This window comes from Caenorhabditis briggsae, assembly GCF_000004555.2.
Source record: "Caenorhabditis briggsae complete genome, chrII, whole genome shotgun sequence".
NCBI classification, from domain to species: Eukaryota; Metazoa; Nematoda; class Chromadorea; order Rhabditida; family Rhabditidae; genus Caenorhabditis; species Caenorhabditis briggsae.
The window spans coordinates 1,315,574-1,334,062 of NC_013486.2; the positions used below are offsets into that span (position 1 = coordinate 1,315,574).

At 37.8% G+C, this 18,489-nt stretch overlaps 2 protein-coding genes across 2 annotated transcripts in view; both read right to left on the bottom strand.

The window, feature by feature from the left end:
* Nucleotides 1–29: 29 nt before the first annotated feature.
* Cbr-ttll-12 lies at nt 30–7,462 on the bottom strand (the record flags this gene model as incomplete). The annotated part of the gene is made up of 9 exons (XM_045241724.1): nt 30–264; nt 1,316–1,513; nt 1,697–1,851; nt 2,867–3,295; nt 3,684–3,842; nt 4,620–4,888; nt 5,385–5,604; nt 5,781–5,889; nt 7,218–7,462. 9 exons carry the CDS (start codon nt 7,460–7,462, stop codon nt 30–32), a joined length of 2,019 nt encoding a protein of 672 aa, XP_045096982.1.
* Nucleotides 7,463–8,382: 920 nt separating this feature from the next.
* Cbr-scp-1 overlaps nt 8,383–18,489 on the bottom strand; it is a gene marked incomplete at both ends in the record, with an annotated part of 14,638 nt that continues 4,531 nt past the window's right edge. Inside the window, 10 exons of the mRNA XM_045241725.1 lie at nt 8,383–8,499; nt 8,611–8,736; nt 9,341–9,534; nt 10,261–10,522; nt 11,468–11,669; nt 12,377–12,594; nt 13,165–13,573; nt 14,235–14,325; nt 16,028–16,460; nt 17,114–17,521. Coding sequence (XP_045096983.1) covers nt 8,383–8,499; nt 8,611–8,736; nt 9,341–9,534; nt 10,261–10,522; nt 11,468–11,669; nt 12,377–12,594; nt 13,165–13,573; nt 14,235–14,325; nt 16,028–16,460; nt 17,114–17,521 — 2,460 coding nt within the window. The remainder of the gene's footprint in view (nt 8,500–8,610; nt 8,737–9,340; nt 9,535–10,260; nt 10,523–11,467; nt 11,670–12,376; nt 12,595–13,164; nt 13,574–14,234; nt 14,326–16,027; nt 16,461–17,113; nt 17,522–18,489) is intronic.

Genomic DNA, 18,489 nt, shown 5'->3' on the forward strand with positions numbered 1-18,489 from the left:
AAAAATTCTCATTGGAGCGAATTTGCATCTTAGATCGGCGTAACCTTCGTCGGATCGATTTCATCAAGGAACATGGTGTCGAATACGGTATCCGCGAAATCCGGGTAATATTGGCACGCGCGCGTGGTGTCCGGCATGAAATTGATCTCCAAAAGTGTGGGTTTGATGACGTCCGGCGATTCTGGAGACTCTTGAAGCATGATGTCGACACCGTACATGGCACGAGACTGGGTGTTAGGGGCGACGCCACGTGGCGATGGCTCGCTGCAAATTTGAATTTTTCAAAAATTTAAAAACAATTTTTGAGCGATTTCTGGCTCTGGAATTGTTCTTAGCTCGTTAATAGCTTTAAAATGATACCAAACACGACCAGTTTTCGTTGATTTTGAAAATTTCGGGTTACTGTAGCTTCGTTTCGTGGTGGGACCCGAAATTTCAAAATGTAGGTAGCAGGGTCGTGATTATACTCATTTTAAAGCACTCGATGAGCTAAATACGATTCTGAGGTCAAAAATATAAAATTCTCAATTTTTTGAAAATTCCAAAAAAAAATCAAAATTTTGGAAAATCAAAAAAAAAAACAAAAAAAATCAAAATTTTCGATTTTCAAGGTTTTTAATTTTTAAAATTTTGAAAATCTAACTTCAGATTCGCTCTTAGCTCATTATTAGCTTCAAAATGATACCCCACACGACCATTTTTCGTCGATTTTGAAGTTTTCGGGTTACTGTAGCTCAATTTCGCGGTGGGACCCGAAATTTCAAAATCAACAGAAAATAGTCGCGTTTGGGCTCATTTTGAAGCTCTGATTGAGCTATGAACGAAAATGGAGTTGGATTTTCAAAATTATAGAGGAAAAATTCTGAAAAATTGATTTTTCGATTTGTTTTTTGTCCCCAAAATTTTCCCAAAAATCAAGTTTTTGCATTTTAGATTCCAGAATCGTTTTCAGCTCGTCGAGAGCTTCAAAATGAGTATAAACACGACCCATTTACCTTGAAATGGTAAATTTTCGAACATTGTCGTCGATTCTGGTGTTCGCGGACAAATGAGGCTACCGTAACCCGAAAATCTCAAAGTTACCGGAAATGGGTCGTGTGGGGTATCATTTTTGAGCTCTCAGAGTACTCTACTCGATTTTGGTGTCGAGAATGGATTTCATCAAAGATTTAGAAAAAAATCAGAATTTTGATTTTTTTTTTTCGATTTTTAGAACATTTCTTAAAACCAGTTTTTCGCATATTTATACTCATTTTGAAGCTTTAAACGCGCCAAATTCAAATTTTCCACTCAACATTTCCTAAATTCTAATCACCTCGCAGCCACCTCGATCGCCTTTCGAATCGTCGAATTGATATCCGCCTGGATTTGCGTCCATTTCAGCTTGGGATACGTTTTTTCGATGATTTCAACGAATTTTTCGCACTTCATCTGGAGCACTTTCTCCTTGTCCAAATAGTTGAACACCGTGAAATGCGTCTCCAAATCGTCGTAGGCGCCCAATTGGAATTGGCTGAAAATTGAGATTTTTGGGCGTTTTGGGGCTGAAAATCGGTGTTTTCAGGCATAAAATTGGCCTAAAATCATGTAAAATTAGTCCTAAACGCTTTTCAAAGCTGATTTCAAGTGTTTTTCAAAAACATTTTTTGAAAAAATTCAATTTTCGGGCCATTTAAGGCCATTTCCGGGCCCTCACTTGATCGCGAAACGAATCCAGAATCGATTGTAGACGTAGGCGGTGACTGGACCGATGGCATTCACGAAAACAATGTAGCGAAGGTCGAATTTCACTTTGTTCCCGTTGTCTGGTCGCGGGAAGAGCAGCGGGCGGGCAATGTACTCACAGACGATCTGAAAAAGGGGCATTTTTCAGCGGGAAATTTGAATTTTCAGAGAAAATGAAGGTGAAAATCGAATTCCCCATCAAAAACTAGCGTAAAATGATGTTTTTTTACTAGTTCTAATGAAAAATTTCAAATTTGCGCGTCAAATCTGGTGTTTGCACAGACCATTGGATTTTTCAGCACAAATTCGGAATTTAAAGACAAATTATCCCAAAAATCAAGTTCCCCAGCGAAAACTAGCCCGAAATGGTTTTTTAAACAAATTTCAAGCGAAAAATTTGAATTTGCGCGTCAAATCTGGTGTTTGCGGACATTCATCCAAATTCTCGAAAATAAGCAATTTCGGCAAGAGGAATGGGTTTTGACCCGTAGTTTTGCGCGCCAATCTTGAATTTAGATTCAAAATTTCAAAAAATTCTGCATTTTGTCGTCAAATCTGATGTTTGCACAGAATCTTGGAGTTTTCAGCGAAAATTCGACCTTGTCATGACAAACAAAGGCCAGAAACGAATTCCCCGGGGCAGAAACTAGCCTGAGATAGTGTTTTCACCACTTCTAAGAAAAATTTTTAAATTTGCGCGTCAAATCTGGTGTTTGCGGACTTGAATCCGAAATCTCGAGAATAAACGAATTTTGGCAAAGAGAATGGCGGTGTAGATGTAGTTTTGTATGAATAACTCAAATTTAGGTTCAAATTTTCAAAAAAATCTGCATTTTGTCGTCAAGTATGGTTTTGCACACAATTTTGGATTTTTCAGCGGGAAAATGAAATTTTCATGACAAACGATGCCAAAAGTTGATTTTCCCGTTGGAAAACTAGCCTGAAATTGTGTTTTTCTACGATTTTCAAGCAAAACTTTTGAATTTGCGCGTCAAATCTGGTGTTTGCACAGAATTCCTCAAAACTGTTTAAAATGGGCCTAGAAGACGTCCCCGGGGGTTTTCGAGCATGGGGAATTCGATTTTTGAGTTATTTTTGATGCCAGAATCGATTTGAGCATCAAAATGCCAAAAAAAGGTACCTTTGGGCCGGTTTCGACCATCCGAATGATCTGATTCAAATCGTCGGTGACCGCCATCTCCATGCCTCTCGCCAAATTCCACGGCTTGACAATCCACACATTGTGCTCGCCGTTCTTCTGCCGATTTTGGAACCGAGCCACGAATTCTGGCAACTGGGTATTCAGATTGTAGGTCAACTGATACCAATCGTTTTTCGATGGATCTCTCATGGCACACGCCGCCAGAAGGTCCTTTACAGTAATACACGACTCGAACGGGAATTGATTGATTTGAGCGCATGGATTCTCTTGGGCGAGGTTACTGTAGTCGTGGAAGTGCTTGATCATCCAGATGACGTCGGCCGCCTTCCAATCGTCCACGTACTCGATTTGACGCGATTTCAAGTGCTCGGTGAGCTGAGTGTCATCGGCGAAGATCTGCAAAAAAATCTAAAAATTCCAGATTTTTAGATTTTTTTAAAGTCCTAAAATTGTCGCAAACGTCAATTTTTCATATTTCCACCTTCAGAATCGTTTCCAGCTTGTCGATGGCTTCAAAATGAGTATGAACACGATATATCTACCTTTGAAATTTCCGGTTCCCACCACGAAAACAAAGCTACCGTAACCCGAAATTTTCAAATTCAACGAAAACTGGTCGTGTTCGGGCTCAACTTGAAGATATTAACAAGCTAAGAACAATTCTGGAGTCAAAAAAATCTGGTATTTGTGGACAAATGAGGCTACAGTAACCCGAAATTTTCAAAATCGACGGAAAATGGTCGTGTGGGGTACCATTTTGAAGCTCTCGACGTGCCGAATTCAAAAATCCAATCACCTTAATTTTTCCCTGTTTTTTCAGCACTGAAAGTGCTGAAAAAATCGCCGATTCGCACGTCTTCTTGTCCTTTTCGTCGGCCAAAAAGTCCGGATTCCGGCCGGACGTGAAATATTCGAGAGTTGGTGGGCCAGGGACCATGGATTCCGATGAGAAATCCTGCAAAACAAAAATAAGAGATTTTTTGCGTTTTTTAGGCGAGAAATTTGAAAATTCTGCATTTTGTCGTCGAATCTGGTGTGTTTATACAGAAAAATTCAATTTTTAGAAAAAAATTTGAACATTTGGATTTCGATAGATGAAAACATTGCATTCCCCAGCAAAAACTAGTCTGAAAAACAAGATTTTTACAATTTTTAAGCAAAAAATTGAATTTGCGCGTCAAATCTGGTGTTTGCGGACATTCATCCAAATTCTCGAAAATAAGCAGTTTCGGCAAGAGAAATAGGCTTTGACCCGTAGTTTTGTGCGCCAATCTCGAATTTAGAGTCAAATTTTTTAAAAATTCTGCATTTTGTCGTCAAATCTGGTGTTTGCACAGAATCTTGGAGTTTTCAGCGAAAATTCGACCTGTCAGAAACGAATTGCCCGGGGCAGAAACTAGCCTGAAATTGTGTGTTTTTTACGATTTTTAGCGAAAAATTCAAATTTGCGCGTCAAATCTGGTGTTTACGGAAAAATGGAATTTTCAGTGGGAAATTGGAATTTTAGAGATAAATTATGTCGAAAATCGAATTCCTGAACAAAAACTAGCCGGGAATGGTGTTTTTTATGATTGATTTTTGACTGAAAATTTTGAATTTGCGCGTCAAATCTGGTGTTTGCACAGAATTCTTAAAAACGGCTTTTTGGGGGTATTTTTGGGTGGCAAATTCGATTCTACGGTTATTTTTAGCGCTGAATTCGATTCTTCCATCCATTTCAGCTTATTTTCACCTTTTCAGCCCACGGCATCTCCAGATACTGTCTCCATTCGGGATTCTTCGCCGTGATAACGTTCGCCGCCCAATCCATCGTAATCTCGTCGTCGATTTTCACAGGTTTCGTCAAGAACATGATACTGTAGGCGCAGTTTTGTGGCAAAAACATCAAGGGGACAATTCGGACGTTGGGACATCCGGAATGACGGATTCGCGAGCCGAAATCGTCCATGACGTACCAGACGTGCTTCTTCTCCATCTCGCCGTTCTCCAATTGATAGGAAACTGCAATTTTTAAGCTAGATTTCGGACTTTTTCAATGAAACAAAAACATTTTTTGCCCCAAAATTTTCCGAAAAATCAAAGTTTCGTGTTTTTGACATTCGAATCGTTCTCAGCTCGCCGAGAGCTTCAAAATGAGTATAAACACGACCATGTTCCTTTAAATCTAAAATTTCGGGTCCCACCACGAAATCCAGCTACAGTAACCCGAAAAGTTCAAAATCAACGGAAACTAGTCGTGCTTGGTGTCATTTTGAAGCTCACAACGAGCTGAGAATGAAGCAAAAGTCAGATTTGAGGATTTTCAGATAGAATTTCAGAAAATTTTGAAAAATCGAAAATTTTCAATTTTCAAAAAAAAAATTCAAAAATTTTTTTCGATTTGTTAGATTTTCAGGTTATTCTATATGGGTTTAAGCCAATTTTTAAGCTATTTTGAGTCTTTTTAGCCCGTTTTAAACCAATTTTAAAAGATTTTCAGGAATTTTCCCGCACTAACCCGTATAAGTCTGCGCGAATTTCCACAAATTCCGCATCACTCTCTCCGTCATCGTCTTCTTCGGATCGTCCACAGAATACGACGAGAGCCGCGCGTCGACAGACTCGTGACGTGGTAATCCGGGCTCCGAGAGCCGTCTAGCGTGCTCTTCTTCCTCTTTTTCGCAGCTCGTTTCGATTTTTTCGACGGTTTCATCGCCATCAGATGAGCAATCGTCGTCCTATAAAATACGAAAAATTTGGGAATTTTTGGCTAAAAAATTCAAAATTTTCAAAAAAAAAATTTTTTTTTTGAAAAAATTTTTCGCCCAAAATTATCGATTTCTGGGTCATTTTCGTGATTTTCAGCTTGAAAATCACTTGGAAATCCTGCTTTTTCACTATGAAAACCACTTACATCGATGCCAAAAAGCGCGGCAAGGCGTTCAGGAAGTTTCTCATTGGATTCGACACATTTCCGTGCCGATTCCGCGGGAAACGAGATGAAGTGGTCGATCAGGAAGATGCTGAAAAAATTATTTTAGGATTTTTTTTTTCCATTTTTAGGTTTTTTTCCTTATAAAATCACTAAAATTGGCAAAAATCGACGAAATTGCGCTCAAAATTTGAATTTTTGAGTTTCCCGTCAAAAATCTTGCAAGTTTCTGTGTACCGCACCGAGTGCACCAAACCTTACGACAAGTTGCGGAGTTTCTCGAAAATTAAAAATTCAACGAAAAAAAAATCGATTGAGGGGTAATTTCAGCTGGGAAACTCGATTTTCAGCATGAAAAATCGATAAAATATCGATTTTTCATAGAAATATTGAAAAAATTAATGAAAAAGCGAAAAAATCGGAGTTTCTGGGACATTTTAGCTTAAAATCTGGAAATATCGATTCTGGCCTAATTTTAGCCAAAAAACTTAATTTTCAGCATGAAAAATTCTTAAAATATCGATTTTAGATAGTAAAATAGAGAAATCAATGAAAAATCAACTGAAAGATATTAAAAAAAATCGAAAAAAGCATGATTTTCAGGAGTTTTGATCTAAAATCTGCGAACATCGATTTCAACCTAGTTTTGGCTGGGAAACTAGATTGTCAGCTGATAAAGTCGATAAAATATAAATTTTAGCTTTTTTTTTACCCAGAAAATCACTAAAATTGGCAAAAAACGAAGAAGTTGAGCTCAAAATTTGAAATTTTGAGTTTCCCACCAAAAATCTTGCAAGTTTTCTGTGTATGCACCGAGTGCACCAATCCTTACGACAAGTTGCGGAGTTTTTAGAAAATCAAGAATTCAACGAAAAAAGTCGATTTCGGGGTAATTTCGGTCGGAAAACTCGATTTTCAGCATGAAAAATTGCTTAAATATCGATTTTTCATAGAAATATTGAAGAAATTGACGAAAAACTGAAAAAAATCGGAGCTTCTGGGACATTTTAGCTTAAAATCTGGAAATATCGATTCTGCCCTAGTTTCAGCCAAAAAACTTGATTCTCAGCATGAGAAATTGCTAAAATATCGATTTTAGATTGTAAAATAGAGGAATAGATTTAAAAAACCCTTTAAAAATCGAAAAAAGTCAAGTTATCGGAAAATTTTGGCCTAAATTCGATTTAGGGCTAATTTCGGCTGGAAAACTCGATTTTCAGCATGAAAAATCGATAAAATATCGAATTTTTGAGCACTGAGAGGAGCATTTTCGAGATTAAAAAAAAACGGAAAAATTTTTATTTTTTTTGAATTTTTTTCAATTTATTAAAAATGTTTTTTCGGTCATTTTTAGCCATGTTTGGGGCATTTTCAGCCGATTTTTCTCGTTTTTTATCGATTTTTACTAGCAAAACGAACTTTTCCTCATCATTATTATGCATATCCTCGAGCGCGCGCACAAACAACGTCTTCTTCTCGTCGTTTTCGTCCATTTCGCAAATAATTTGAAAGTGATCGCCGGCGTCGAACGTTTGATCCGATAGTTTTCGGTACAGGCTGTGCCATAGCTCCGGTGGAACCGCCGATGCGTTCAGCTGGGCAGAATGTTGGTCCAGGAAGGTGGAAAATGGATAACCGAGTCGGTCAGACGACGAGGGCGACATCTGGGGACAATTTTAAGCCGTTTTTGAGCTCAAAATACATGTAAAATTAGCTAAAAACCACGAAAATCGATAAAAAATGAGGTAAAAAACTCAAAAATTGAAAATTTTAACAAAAAAAGAAAAATCCTTTATACAATGATAAATATACATGATTTCAACTAAAAAATGGCACTAAAAATATCACAAAGGCATTGAAAAATTCCTGAAAAATCGATGAAAAAAGGCACAAAAATCACATGAATATCGGAAAGAAACAACGAAAAACGAGCTCAAAATTCAAAATTCCCGCCAAAATTTGGCAATTTCGGTGTATCGCACCGAGTGCACCAAACCTTACGACAAGTTGCGGAGATAATCGAAAATCAAAAACTCAACGAAAAACAATTGTTTTTGGGGTATTTTCAGGCGGAAAACTCGATGTTCAGCATGAAAAATCGCTAGAATATCGATTTTAGGCTTCAAAAATAGAAAAGCAATAAAAATCCAGAGAAAAACGCGAAAAATGAAGAAACGAGGTTAAAATTCAAATTTCCCGCCAAAAGCCTGAAGTTTTGGTGGATGCACCGAGTGCACCAAACCTTACGGCAAGTTGCGGAGATAATCGAAAATCAAAAATTCATCAAAAAACAATCGTTTTTGGGGTAATTTCGGCTGGAAAACTTGATTTTCAGCATGAAAAATTGCTTAAATATCGATTTTCAACATTAAAAATGGGGAAATCAAAGACAAATAACGAAAATTGAGGTTTCTGGAAAAGTTTGGCCTAAAATCTGAAAATATCGATTTAGGCCTAATTTCCACTGCGAAACTCGATTTTCAGCATGGGAAATTGATAAAATATCGATTTTCAATGGGAAAAATGACAAAAAAAGAAAAAAAAAATCGAAAAAATTAGTGAAAAGTGGGCGGAGCTTCCTTCTTCAACTTTTGAATCGAACCAGGGGTACTGTAACCGCGTACATTGAGTTGTCCACACCACAAAGCACACTTTGCGCCGTCAATTTGCGCATCGAGCTGATTTTTCCGTTGAGTTTTGCCTAAAAATTGGAAATTTTCGAAATTAAAAAAAAAAACGATTTTTGAGTCATTTTTTTAAATTTTTAGGCTATTTTAGGTCATTTCAAGTCGATTTCCCTCATTTTTTTCACCTTTCCAATAATCGCTCGATGCTTGAGATCCCAAAAAGTGACGGAATCCGATGAAGCCGTGGCGGCTATTTGATCGTCGAACGAGACGACACCGCTGCTTCCCACAGTGTAGAGAGTGTCCTCGCTCTGCAAGAAAATCGATTTTTTAGGTTATTTTCGGAATTTTTTTCAGCCAAAAATTGACAGAAAACGAAGAAATTGAGCTCAAAATTTGAATTTACGAACTTCCCACCAAAAATCTTCCAAGTTTCTGTGAATGCACCGAGTGCACCAAACCTTACGACAAGTTGCGGAGTTTCTCGAAAATTAAAAATTCAACGGAAAAACGTCGATTTTGGGGTATTTTCAAACGGAAAACTCGATTTTCAGCATGGAAAATCGATAGAATATTGATTTTTTGCGCTAGAAATATGAAATCAGCAAAAAATCCAAGAAAAATTGCGAAAAAATTAGGGGTTTTCGGAAATTTTTGCCTAAATTTAGAAAATATCGTTTTAGGCCTAATTTTTGTCGGGAAACTCGATTTTCAGCATGAAAAATCGATAATATATTGATTTCAGCCATATAAAATAGAAAATTCAGCTGAAAAATATGGAAAAAAACCGAAAATTAGGGATTTTTGAGAAATTTTGGCCTAATTTCCGAAAATATCGATTTCGATCTAATTTTCGTCGGGAAACTCGATTTTCAGCATGAAAAATCGATAAAAATCGATTTTTGGGGTTCTTACCGTTCCATCACCAAGCGCGTCGGTCACCCGACACGCCAGCTGTCCATTCTCGACATTCCACATGAACAACTGCGACGATCCATAGAATCCGAGCAGGAATTCAGATGACGTGGCGAGTTGGAATGCCCAAGTCGTGTTGTTGTCCAGAGTTCGAATCAATTCCCCGGTTGTGAGGTTCCACCAACAGATTACGCCTGAAAAATGAGATTATTAGATTTTTAAGAATTGTTTGACTCCAGAATCGTTCTCAGCTCGTCGAGAGCTTCAAAATGATACCAAACACGATATTTTCCGTTGATTTTGAAGTTTTTTGGTTACGGTAGCTTCGTTTCATGACGGGACCCGAAATTTCAAAATCAACGGAAAATAGTCGTGTTTGGGCTCATTTTTAAGCACTGATTGAGTTATGAACGAAAATGGAGTTGGATTTTTGAAATTATCGAGAACAAATTTCGAATAATTGATTTTTCGATTTTTTTTTGTCCCCAGTTTTTGCATTTTCGTTTCTAGCTTGTTGAGAGCTTCAAAATGATACCGAACACGACTATTTTCCGTTGATTTTGAAGATTTTCGGGTTACTGTAGCTGAATTTCTCCGCAAACACCAGAATTGACGACGAAATTCGAACGTTTTCGTTTTCAAGATAAATTCATCTCGTCTAGAGCTTCAAAATGAGTATAAACACGACCCATTTATCTTGAAATCGAAAAATTTCGAATTTTGTCGTCAATTCTGGTGTTTGCACAGAAATGAGGCTGCCGTAACCCGAGAATTTCAAAATCAACGGAAAATGGTCGTGTGGGGTATCATTTTGAAGCTCTAAACGAGCTGAGAATGAATATTATGTCAGATTTTTGAATTTTCGGGTTAAAATATTTTCGGCGGGAAATTCGAAAAAATTCAAAAACCATCAAGCTCACCTTCTTCACACGACGAGTACATAATCGATTGATTATCGATTATCGATCGCTCGCCAATCACCAAACTGACCACAGGGGCGTTGTGAGCCAAGAAAACATTGCTCATCTCAATGTCTTCCCCCTTCTTCGACCAATTCCACATTTTTATCGATCGATCGAACGACGAGGTGATGAGTTGACTGGAATTCCACGTGGCGACTCGAGAAATGGGTTTCTGGTGGGCTCGCACCGATTTGAGATGGTCGATTTGGCGGACACGGATCTGAAAATCGATTATCGATTTTTCTTGATTTTCTAAAATGAAATTTGACAGCTCATCAAGGGCTTCAAAATGATACCAAACACGACCATTTTCCGTTGATTTTGAAAATTTCGGGTTACGGTAGCTGGATTTCGTGGTGGGACCCGGAATTTCAAAGTTTAGGTGAATATATCGTGTTTACACTTATTTTGAAGCCCTTGACAAGCTGGAAACGATTTTAAAGACGAAAATGCTTTTAAAAAATTGATTTTTGAGAAAAATTCGAAAAGTTCAATTTTTCGATTTTTCGGATTATTTTCAGTTTTTTTTCTTGAAAATTTTTCAATTTTTTCTTTATATTCGTTTTCAGCTCATTTAGAGCTTTCAAATGATACCAAACACGACCATTTTCCGTTGGTTTTGAAAATTTCGGGTTACTGTAGCTGGATTTCGTGGTGGGACCCGGAATTTCAAATTTGGAGGAACATGGTCATGTTTATACTCATTTTGAAGCTCACGACGAGCTAAGAACGATTCTAATGTTGAAAATGCTGAAAAATTGATTTTTAGGAAAAAAAATTGAAAACAAAAAAATCGAAAATTTAAAATTTTAGATTTTTCCAGATTTTCAAAACTGAAATTTGAATTTTTGACTAAATATTCATTCTTAGCTCATCAAGAGCTTTGAAATGATACCAAGCAAGCCTATTCTATTTTGATTTTGAAAATTTCGGGTTACTGTAGCTCGATTTCGTGGTGGGACCCGGAAATTTCAAATTTAAAGGAACATGGTCATGTTCATATTCATTTTGGAGCTCTCGGTGAGCTAGAAACGATTCTGGGGTCAGTTCTTCGATTATCGAGTCGAAAATTTTGAAATTGTGAAAAAAAACATTTTTTGACAAAAAACAATTTTCAAAAAAATTCCAAAATTTCAGAATTTTTCTCATTTTTGAGGCCTCTTACTTTTCCATCATCTGTTTTCTCATAGTCTACTGTCAGAAAATCGATACTTCCATCCAGACGAACAATTGCCACGTCATCATCCCTACAAACGACATGAGACACACCGATTATCGATTTTGTGTAGAGTCCGATCAGTTTGTTTCGGGAAACACTCGCGATTTCGATCGAGCCATCACAACAGCCAAGGATTACGGTGTCGTTGCTGAAAAAATCGATAAAATCAATAATTTCGATCGTAACTCTTCGAATTCTCGGATTATCGAAATTTAAGCTTCACTATCGTTTTGAGCTCGTCGAGAGTTTTAAAATGGGCATAAACATGAGGTATTTATCTTGAAATTTCGAAATTTCGGGTCCCTCCACGAAACGAAGCTACCGTAACCAGAAAAATTCAAAATCATCAGAAAATGGTCGTGTGGGGTATCATTTTGAAGCTCTTAACGAGCTAGGGACGAATTTGAAGTTAAATTTTTGAGAATTTCGAAAAAAAAGTCAAAAATTGAAAAATCTAAAAATTCGAAAGTTTTCTAAAAAATGGAAAAATCGATTTTTTCTCATTTTCAACATTTCCATCGTTCTTAGCTCGCCGAGAGCTTCAAAATGAGTATGAACACGACCCATTTATCTCGAAATCGAAAATTTCCGCAATTCGTCGCCAATTCTGGTGTTTGCGGACAAATGAAGCTACAGTAACTCAAAAACAACGGCAAATGATCGTGTGGGGTATCATTTTGAAGCTCTAAACGAGCTGAAATTGAATCAAAGTTCAGATTTTCAAATTTTACGGAAGAAAAATGGAAAAAATCGATAATTTGAAAAATATCGATTTTTCAAATTCCTGGCTCAATTTTCACGATTTTTGGCTCAAATTTTCTGGAATTCTTTCGAATTTTCCTGTCAAATTCTTACCGTTTCGCCAATGCCCAAACTTTCGGCGCTTGCGGGATGTCTTTTCCCTTCTCCGGTAGAGCTCTCAGCCGATTGATTCTCAGAATGCGTTGTCCCGTTTGTGAATTCCACAAATTCACGATTCCCTCTTGACAGGATGAGACGAATCGCGATGGGTTCGATTCATCGATTGCCACCGATTCGATGGGGAATCGATGGCCTTGGAAGGCGATGGGCAGCTGGAAATCGATTATCGATTTTTTTTTATTTTCCGGGATTTTCAGCATATATGATATTCGAATTTAGAAGTATTTAGAAATTTTTGAAAATCGATGAATATCGATTTTTCAAAAATTCGGAATTTTCATTTCGGATTTTCGTGGTGGGACCCGAAATTTCAAATTTCTAGTAATAGGGTCATGTTTATACCATTTTGAATCTCTCGGTGAGCTAGAAACGATAATAATGTTGTAAATGCTGAAAAAACTGAGTTTTACGAAAATTAGGGAACAAAAAATATCGAAAATTCAAATTTTCGGATTTTTTGAATTTTTCTCGATTTCTTCAGAGAATTTATCAAATTCTGACTCTATTATTGTTTTCAGCTCATTGAGAGCTTCAACATGAGCCCAAACACGACTATTTTCCGTCGATTTCGACATTTTCGGGTTACTGTAGCTTCGTTTCATGGTGGGACCCGGGAATTTCAACTTTGAAGGAACATGGTCATGTTTATACTCATCTTGAAGCTCTGGACAAGCTGAGAACGATTCTACTGTCAAAAATGCAAATTTTCAAAAATATTCCACCGTTTCCACGAAATTCTTATCCCTCCGTCCGCCTCCTCCCATTTCCTCTTCCATCACCACGTCCGCCCCAATTTTCTGGCTCTCCTGTTGAATTTGAACTTGTTTCGCTCCGCCTATTTTCCAGCGATCGCTTAAAAACACGTAGGCGAAGAATGCGATTACTGTAGTGATGAGCAATAGCCAAAACGCCGCCAAATACACTTTCAGCTGCATTTCGAGCCAATCGATACGCGATCGAAGGATCGGCGCGTCCTCTTCGGAATTCTCAGAGTGGTTCGATATCGATTTATCGATTTTTTGGAGGAATCGATCGGTGGGATCGATTATCGACTGGAGAACGATCGGTGGGAGGAAGGTGACGTATCGCGAATTCAGCGAGATGTTGTATTCGTGTGCGACAGCTGGCCACCTGGAAAAAATTGAAATTTGCATAAAATTTGGAAAAAATCGATTTTTTTGAAAATTTTGGATTTTTCGATTTTTTCAGATTTTTTTTCCAGAAAATCCGGAAATCTGATTTCATATCCGTTTTCAGCTCGATAAGAGCTTCAAAATGATGCCCTATACGACCATTTTTCGTTGATTTTGGGTTACTGTAGCTTCATTTGTCCGCAAACACCAGAATTGACGACGAATTGCGGAAATTTTCGATTTCGAGATAAATGGGTCGTGTTCATACTCATTTTGAAGCTCTCGGCGAGCGGAGAACGATGGTAATGTTGAAAATGAAAAAATCGCTTTTTCCATTTTTTCGAAAACTTTCGAATTTTTGGATTTTTCAATTTTTGACTTTTCTTTCGAAAATCCCAGAAGTTCAACTTCAAATTTGTCCTCAGCTTGTTAAGAGCTCCAAAATGATACCCCACACGACCATTTTCCGAATCATCGGGTTACTGTAGCTTCATTTGTCCGCAAACACCAGAATTGGCGACAAAATTCGAAATTTCAAGATAAACGGGTCGTGATTATACTCATTTTGAAGCTCTCGGTGAGCTAGAAACGATAATGTGGGTCAAAAGGCTAGGAAAACGCAAGAAATTTCGAAAATTCGAAAAAAACAGATGGCTGACCACTTGTAAGTCCTCCTTTGCCAATTTCCATACTGTAAATTGGCCGTCGACAGGATTCGATGTGATTGAGAGATGCTCTCAATGGATTGGTCTGGAAACAAGGCTTAAATTTGAGGGATAAACCGTAAAATTCATCAAAAATCGATATATGGAAAAATTGATTTTTTTTTTTCCTGATTTTGAAAGTGTATTTGGTGGCGTTTTGGCTATTGCTCATCACTACAGTAATCGCATTCTTCGCCTACGTGTTTTTAAGCGATCGCTGGAAAATAGGCGGAGCGAAACAAGTTCAAATTCAACAGGAGAGCCAGAAAATTGGGGCGGACGTGGTGATGGAAGAGGAAATGGGAGGAGGCGGACGGAGGGATAAGAATTTCGTGGAAACGGTGGAATATTTTTGAAAATTTACATTTTTGACAGTAGAATCGTTCTCAGCTCGTCGAGAGCTTCAAAATGATACCAAACACGACAATTTCCCGTTAATTTTCAAGATTTTCGAGGTACTGTAGCTTCATTTCGTGGTGGGACCCGAAAGTTCAATTTCAGGATAACATGGGCATGTTTATGCTCATTTTGAAGCTCTCGACGAGCTAGAGACAAATTTGGCGTCAGAATTTGAAAAAAAAAACTGAATTTTGCGAAAATCGAAAAATCAAAATTTTGGTTTTTAGGATTTTTTTCGAACATTTCGGAAATCTGATTCCATATTCATTTTTAGCTCATCGATAGCTTCAAAATGAGTATAAACATGACCCTATTCCCTCAAATTTGAAATTCCGGGCCCCACCACGAAACGAAGCTACCGTAAATCGAAAATTTTCAAAACCAACGAAAAATGGTCGTGTGGGGTATCATTTTGAAGCTCTTAACGAGCTGAGGGCGAATTTGAAGTTAAAATTCCGAGGATCTCGAAAAAAAAAGTCGAAAACTGAAAAATCCAAAAAGTCGAAATTTTTCGAAAAAATGGAAAAATCGATTTTTTTCATTTTCAACATTTCCATCGTTCTTAGCTCGTCCTGAGCTTTAAAATGAGTATGAACATGACCTATTGATCTCGAAATCAAAAGTTTTCGAATTGTGTCGTCAAATCTGGTGTTTGCGGAGAAATTTTCAAAACCAACGGAAACTGGTCGTGTTTGGTATCATTTTGAAGCTCTCAACGAGCTGCTCACAAATTCCGGACTCAAATTCTGGAAAAATCGGAAGTTAGTATTTCAAAAAATCGATTAATCGATTTTTGCTAATTTTCAGCCGATTTTCATGATTTCTAGCTCAAAATTTGTCTAATTTCTCTCCATAACTGTTTTCGGCTCATCGGAAGCTATTTTTAGCTAATTTCCAGTCAATTTTCGCCTCGCCAATCACTCGATTATCGATTTTTGCGATTTTCACGATTTTCGGCTCAAAATTCGTCTAATGTCTCTGCGTAACTGTGTTTTTGGCGTATTTGAAACCGTTTTCAGCGGATTTTCGAAAAAATGTCGGCCTAAAAACTCACTAGTCGATCAATTATCGATTTTTGCTCATTTTCGCCTGTTTTTGACTATTTTCAGCCAAATTTTATGATTTTCAGTGTAAAAGTCGTCTTATTTCGCTCCGTAACCGTTTCCGGCTTATTCGTATTCATTTTCAGCTTATTTTCAGCGTATTTTAGGCCTCAAAACTAATGATTCATGCGATTATCGATTTTTGCTCAATTCGTCTTATTTTCAACCAATTTTCACGATTCTTAGCTTTTTTTTTGTCGATTTTTGGCTCATTTTCAGCGTCTATTTTCCAATTTCCCGACTCACTAGTCAATCGATTATCGATTCCGAGCTGTCGGGAGCCGACAAAAAAGACCAGAATCAGTGTCCACGTGGCGAATACCACCAAAATGGTCCTCTGCACAATTCGGGTGCGTGTGATAAAGTACATAATTTTCATTCGAAGCGAATCCTCGGGACGCGGTATCGGCACGTCTCCGTCGTCTTTTGAAGCGGAAAAGTGGGCGGAGCCTATTGGCGCATCATCGTCTTGAAATAGTTCGGAATCCGAAAATCGCCGTTTTTGCATCTTCTTCATCACGAACAGTTTCGGCCAGATTTTTCGCATCGGGCAACTGATCGGCGCGTAATTTTTCAAGCGGGGAATCTCTTCGTACAGTAGGATTTCGGCAAATTTTCGCTTCTCTTCGAGACCCAGGCGTTGAAGATCGAAGGTTAGGCACGGGGCGTAGAAGAAGAGCTGCAAAAAAAAATTTTTTTTTTTTGGCTGAAAATTTTCTGTCTGAAATTCTTCTAAAATACATTTTTGACCATTTTCCATTGCTTCAAAATGAGTATAAACACGACCCTATTCCCTCAAATTTGAAATTCCGGGTCCCACCACGGAATCCAGCTACAGTAACCCGAAAAATTCAAAATCAACGGAAAGTGGTCGTGTGGGGTATCATTTCGAAGCTCTCAGCAAGCTGAAAATGAAAATAGAGTTAGAATTCAGGATTTTTGAAAAAAAAGTAAAAAATCGAAATTCCCGAAATTTTTGAAATTTTGATTTTTATAAATTTTCGTAAAAATCATTTTTGCGCATGTCACACTCCAGAATCGTTTCCAGCCTGTCGAGTGCTTCAGAATGAGTATAAACACGACCGATTTATCTTTAAACCGAAAATTTTCGAATTTTGTCGTCAATTCTGGTGTTTGCGGAGGAATGAAGCTACCGTAACCCGGAATCAACGGAAAATAGTCGTGTAGGGCATCAATTTGAAGCTCTCAATGAGCTGAAAACGAATTTGAAGTCAGATTTCCAAATTTTCCGGGTGGGCGGGAGAAAACTTTAAAAATTTGAAAAATCAAAATTTAGCGAAAAAAAAATCGATTTTTAGGTCATTTTCCTACCTGCATATAAAAATCTACCGTAACACAAATGACACTAAACTGACAGAATTCTTGGATATCGGGGACTCTTGTCAAGAATCCAATCAATAAAAATAGCAATTCTAGAATATAGTATTTGGTTAGCTTATATCCCTCCTGGGACAGTCCATGAGCAATTCGAGAGGATACATCTAGCGACGGTGACGTGTAAACGACGCTCCGTGTGATACACAGGGTATTCTCCAGACCCATGATCAGTGCAATATATGGATAGATTTCTGATCCCCATGTCGTTGTGGACAAATCCAAATGAGCACATATTCCAGTTGTCATGAGCAATGTCGAGGCGACGGTGAAGCACGAGGCGAACGCCAGGCCCCAACGGGAAGCTACCATTTGGATTTTACGCGAGGAGTAGTAGACGTAGAGCTGGAAATAAGCGATTTAACATTAGAATCGTTTCTAGCTCGCCGAGAGCTTCAAAATGAGTATAAACACGACACATTTACCTTTAAACCAAAAATTTCCGGGTCCCACCACGAAATCAAGCTACCGTAACCAGCAAATTTCAAATTCAACGGAAAATAGTCGTGTTTAGTATCATTTTAAAGCACTCAACATGCTGAGAACGAATTCAATGTCAGATTATAGAATTTGCTTGGAAAAATATTTTAAATGGTGAAAATCAAAATTTTTGAAAAATTTTCAAATTTTTTCGAAAAAAAATTTTTTCGAAATTTTCAGAATTCCTGTTGATGATCCTAAAAAAGACAAAATTTCCTTCAATTCTGTCCAAAAACCAACTTTTTAGCTCCTCTAGAACCTGAGATATAGCCATTTGCAGTTTTAGAAGGCTAGAGACGCCAGACGACGAGACACACTGCGTTTCTAGCCTCTCGAAACTTCAAATGGCTGTATCTCGGCTCCTAGATGAGCTAGAAAAGCCGTTTTTGGACCAAAATGAAGCCACACTCCTACATATTTCGAAATCGTGAATATTTCTTTTGTAATTTCATAATTTTCAGGATTCTAAAGAAATCTACAGATTGTAAAGAAGATTTTAAGACTATCAAAATTTCACACATTTCTGTCAAGTTTTCATTTCTCTCGCTCATCTAGTAGCCGAGATACGGTCATTTGAAGTTTTCAAGGTTAGAGACGCGGCGTGTCTCGTCGTCTGGCGTCTCTAACCTCCTATTTTTTTTGAAATTTTAGATTTCCTGTTGATGATCCTAAAATAGATAAAATTTCCTATAATTCGGTCCAAAAACCAACTCTCTAGCTCTCCCAGAACTCGAGATACGGCCAGATGAAGTTCCAGGAGGCTAATTGCTACTGCTGAGGAGTACCGAAGTGAAACTATGGCCAACTTTAAACGTCTATAGCTTTTCGCATAG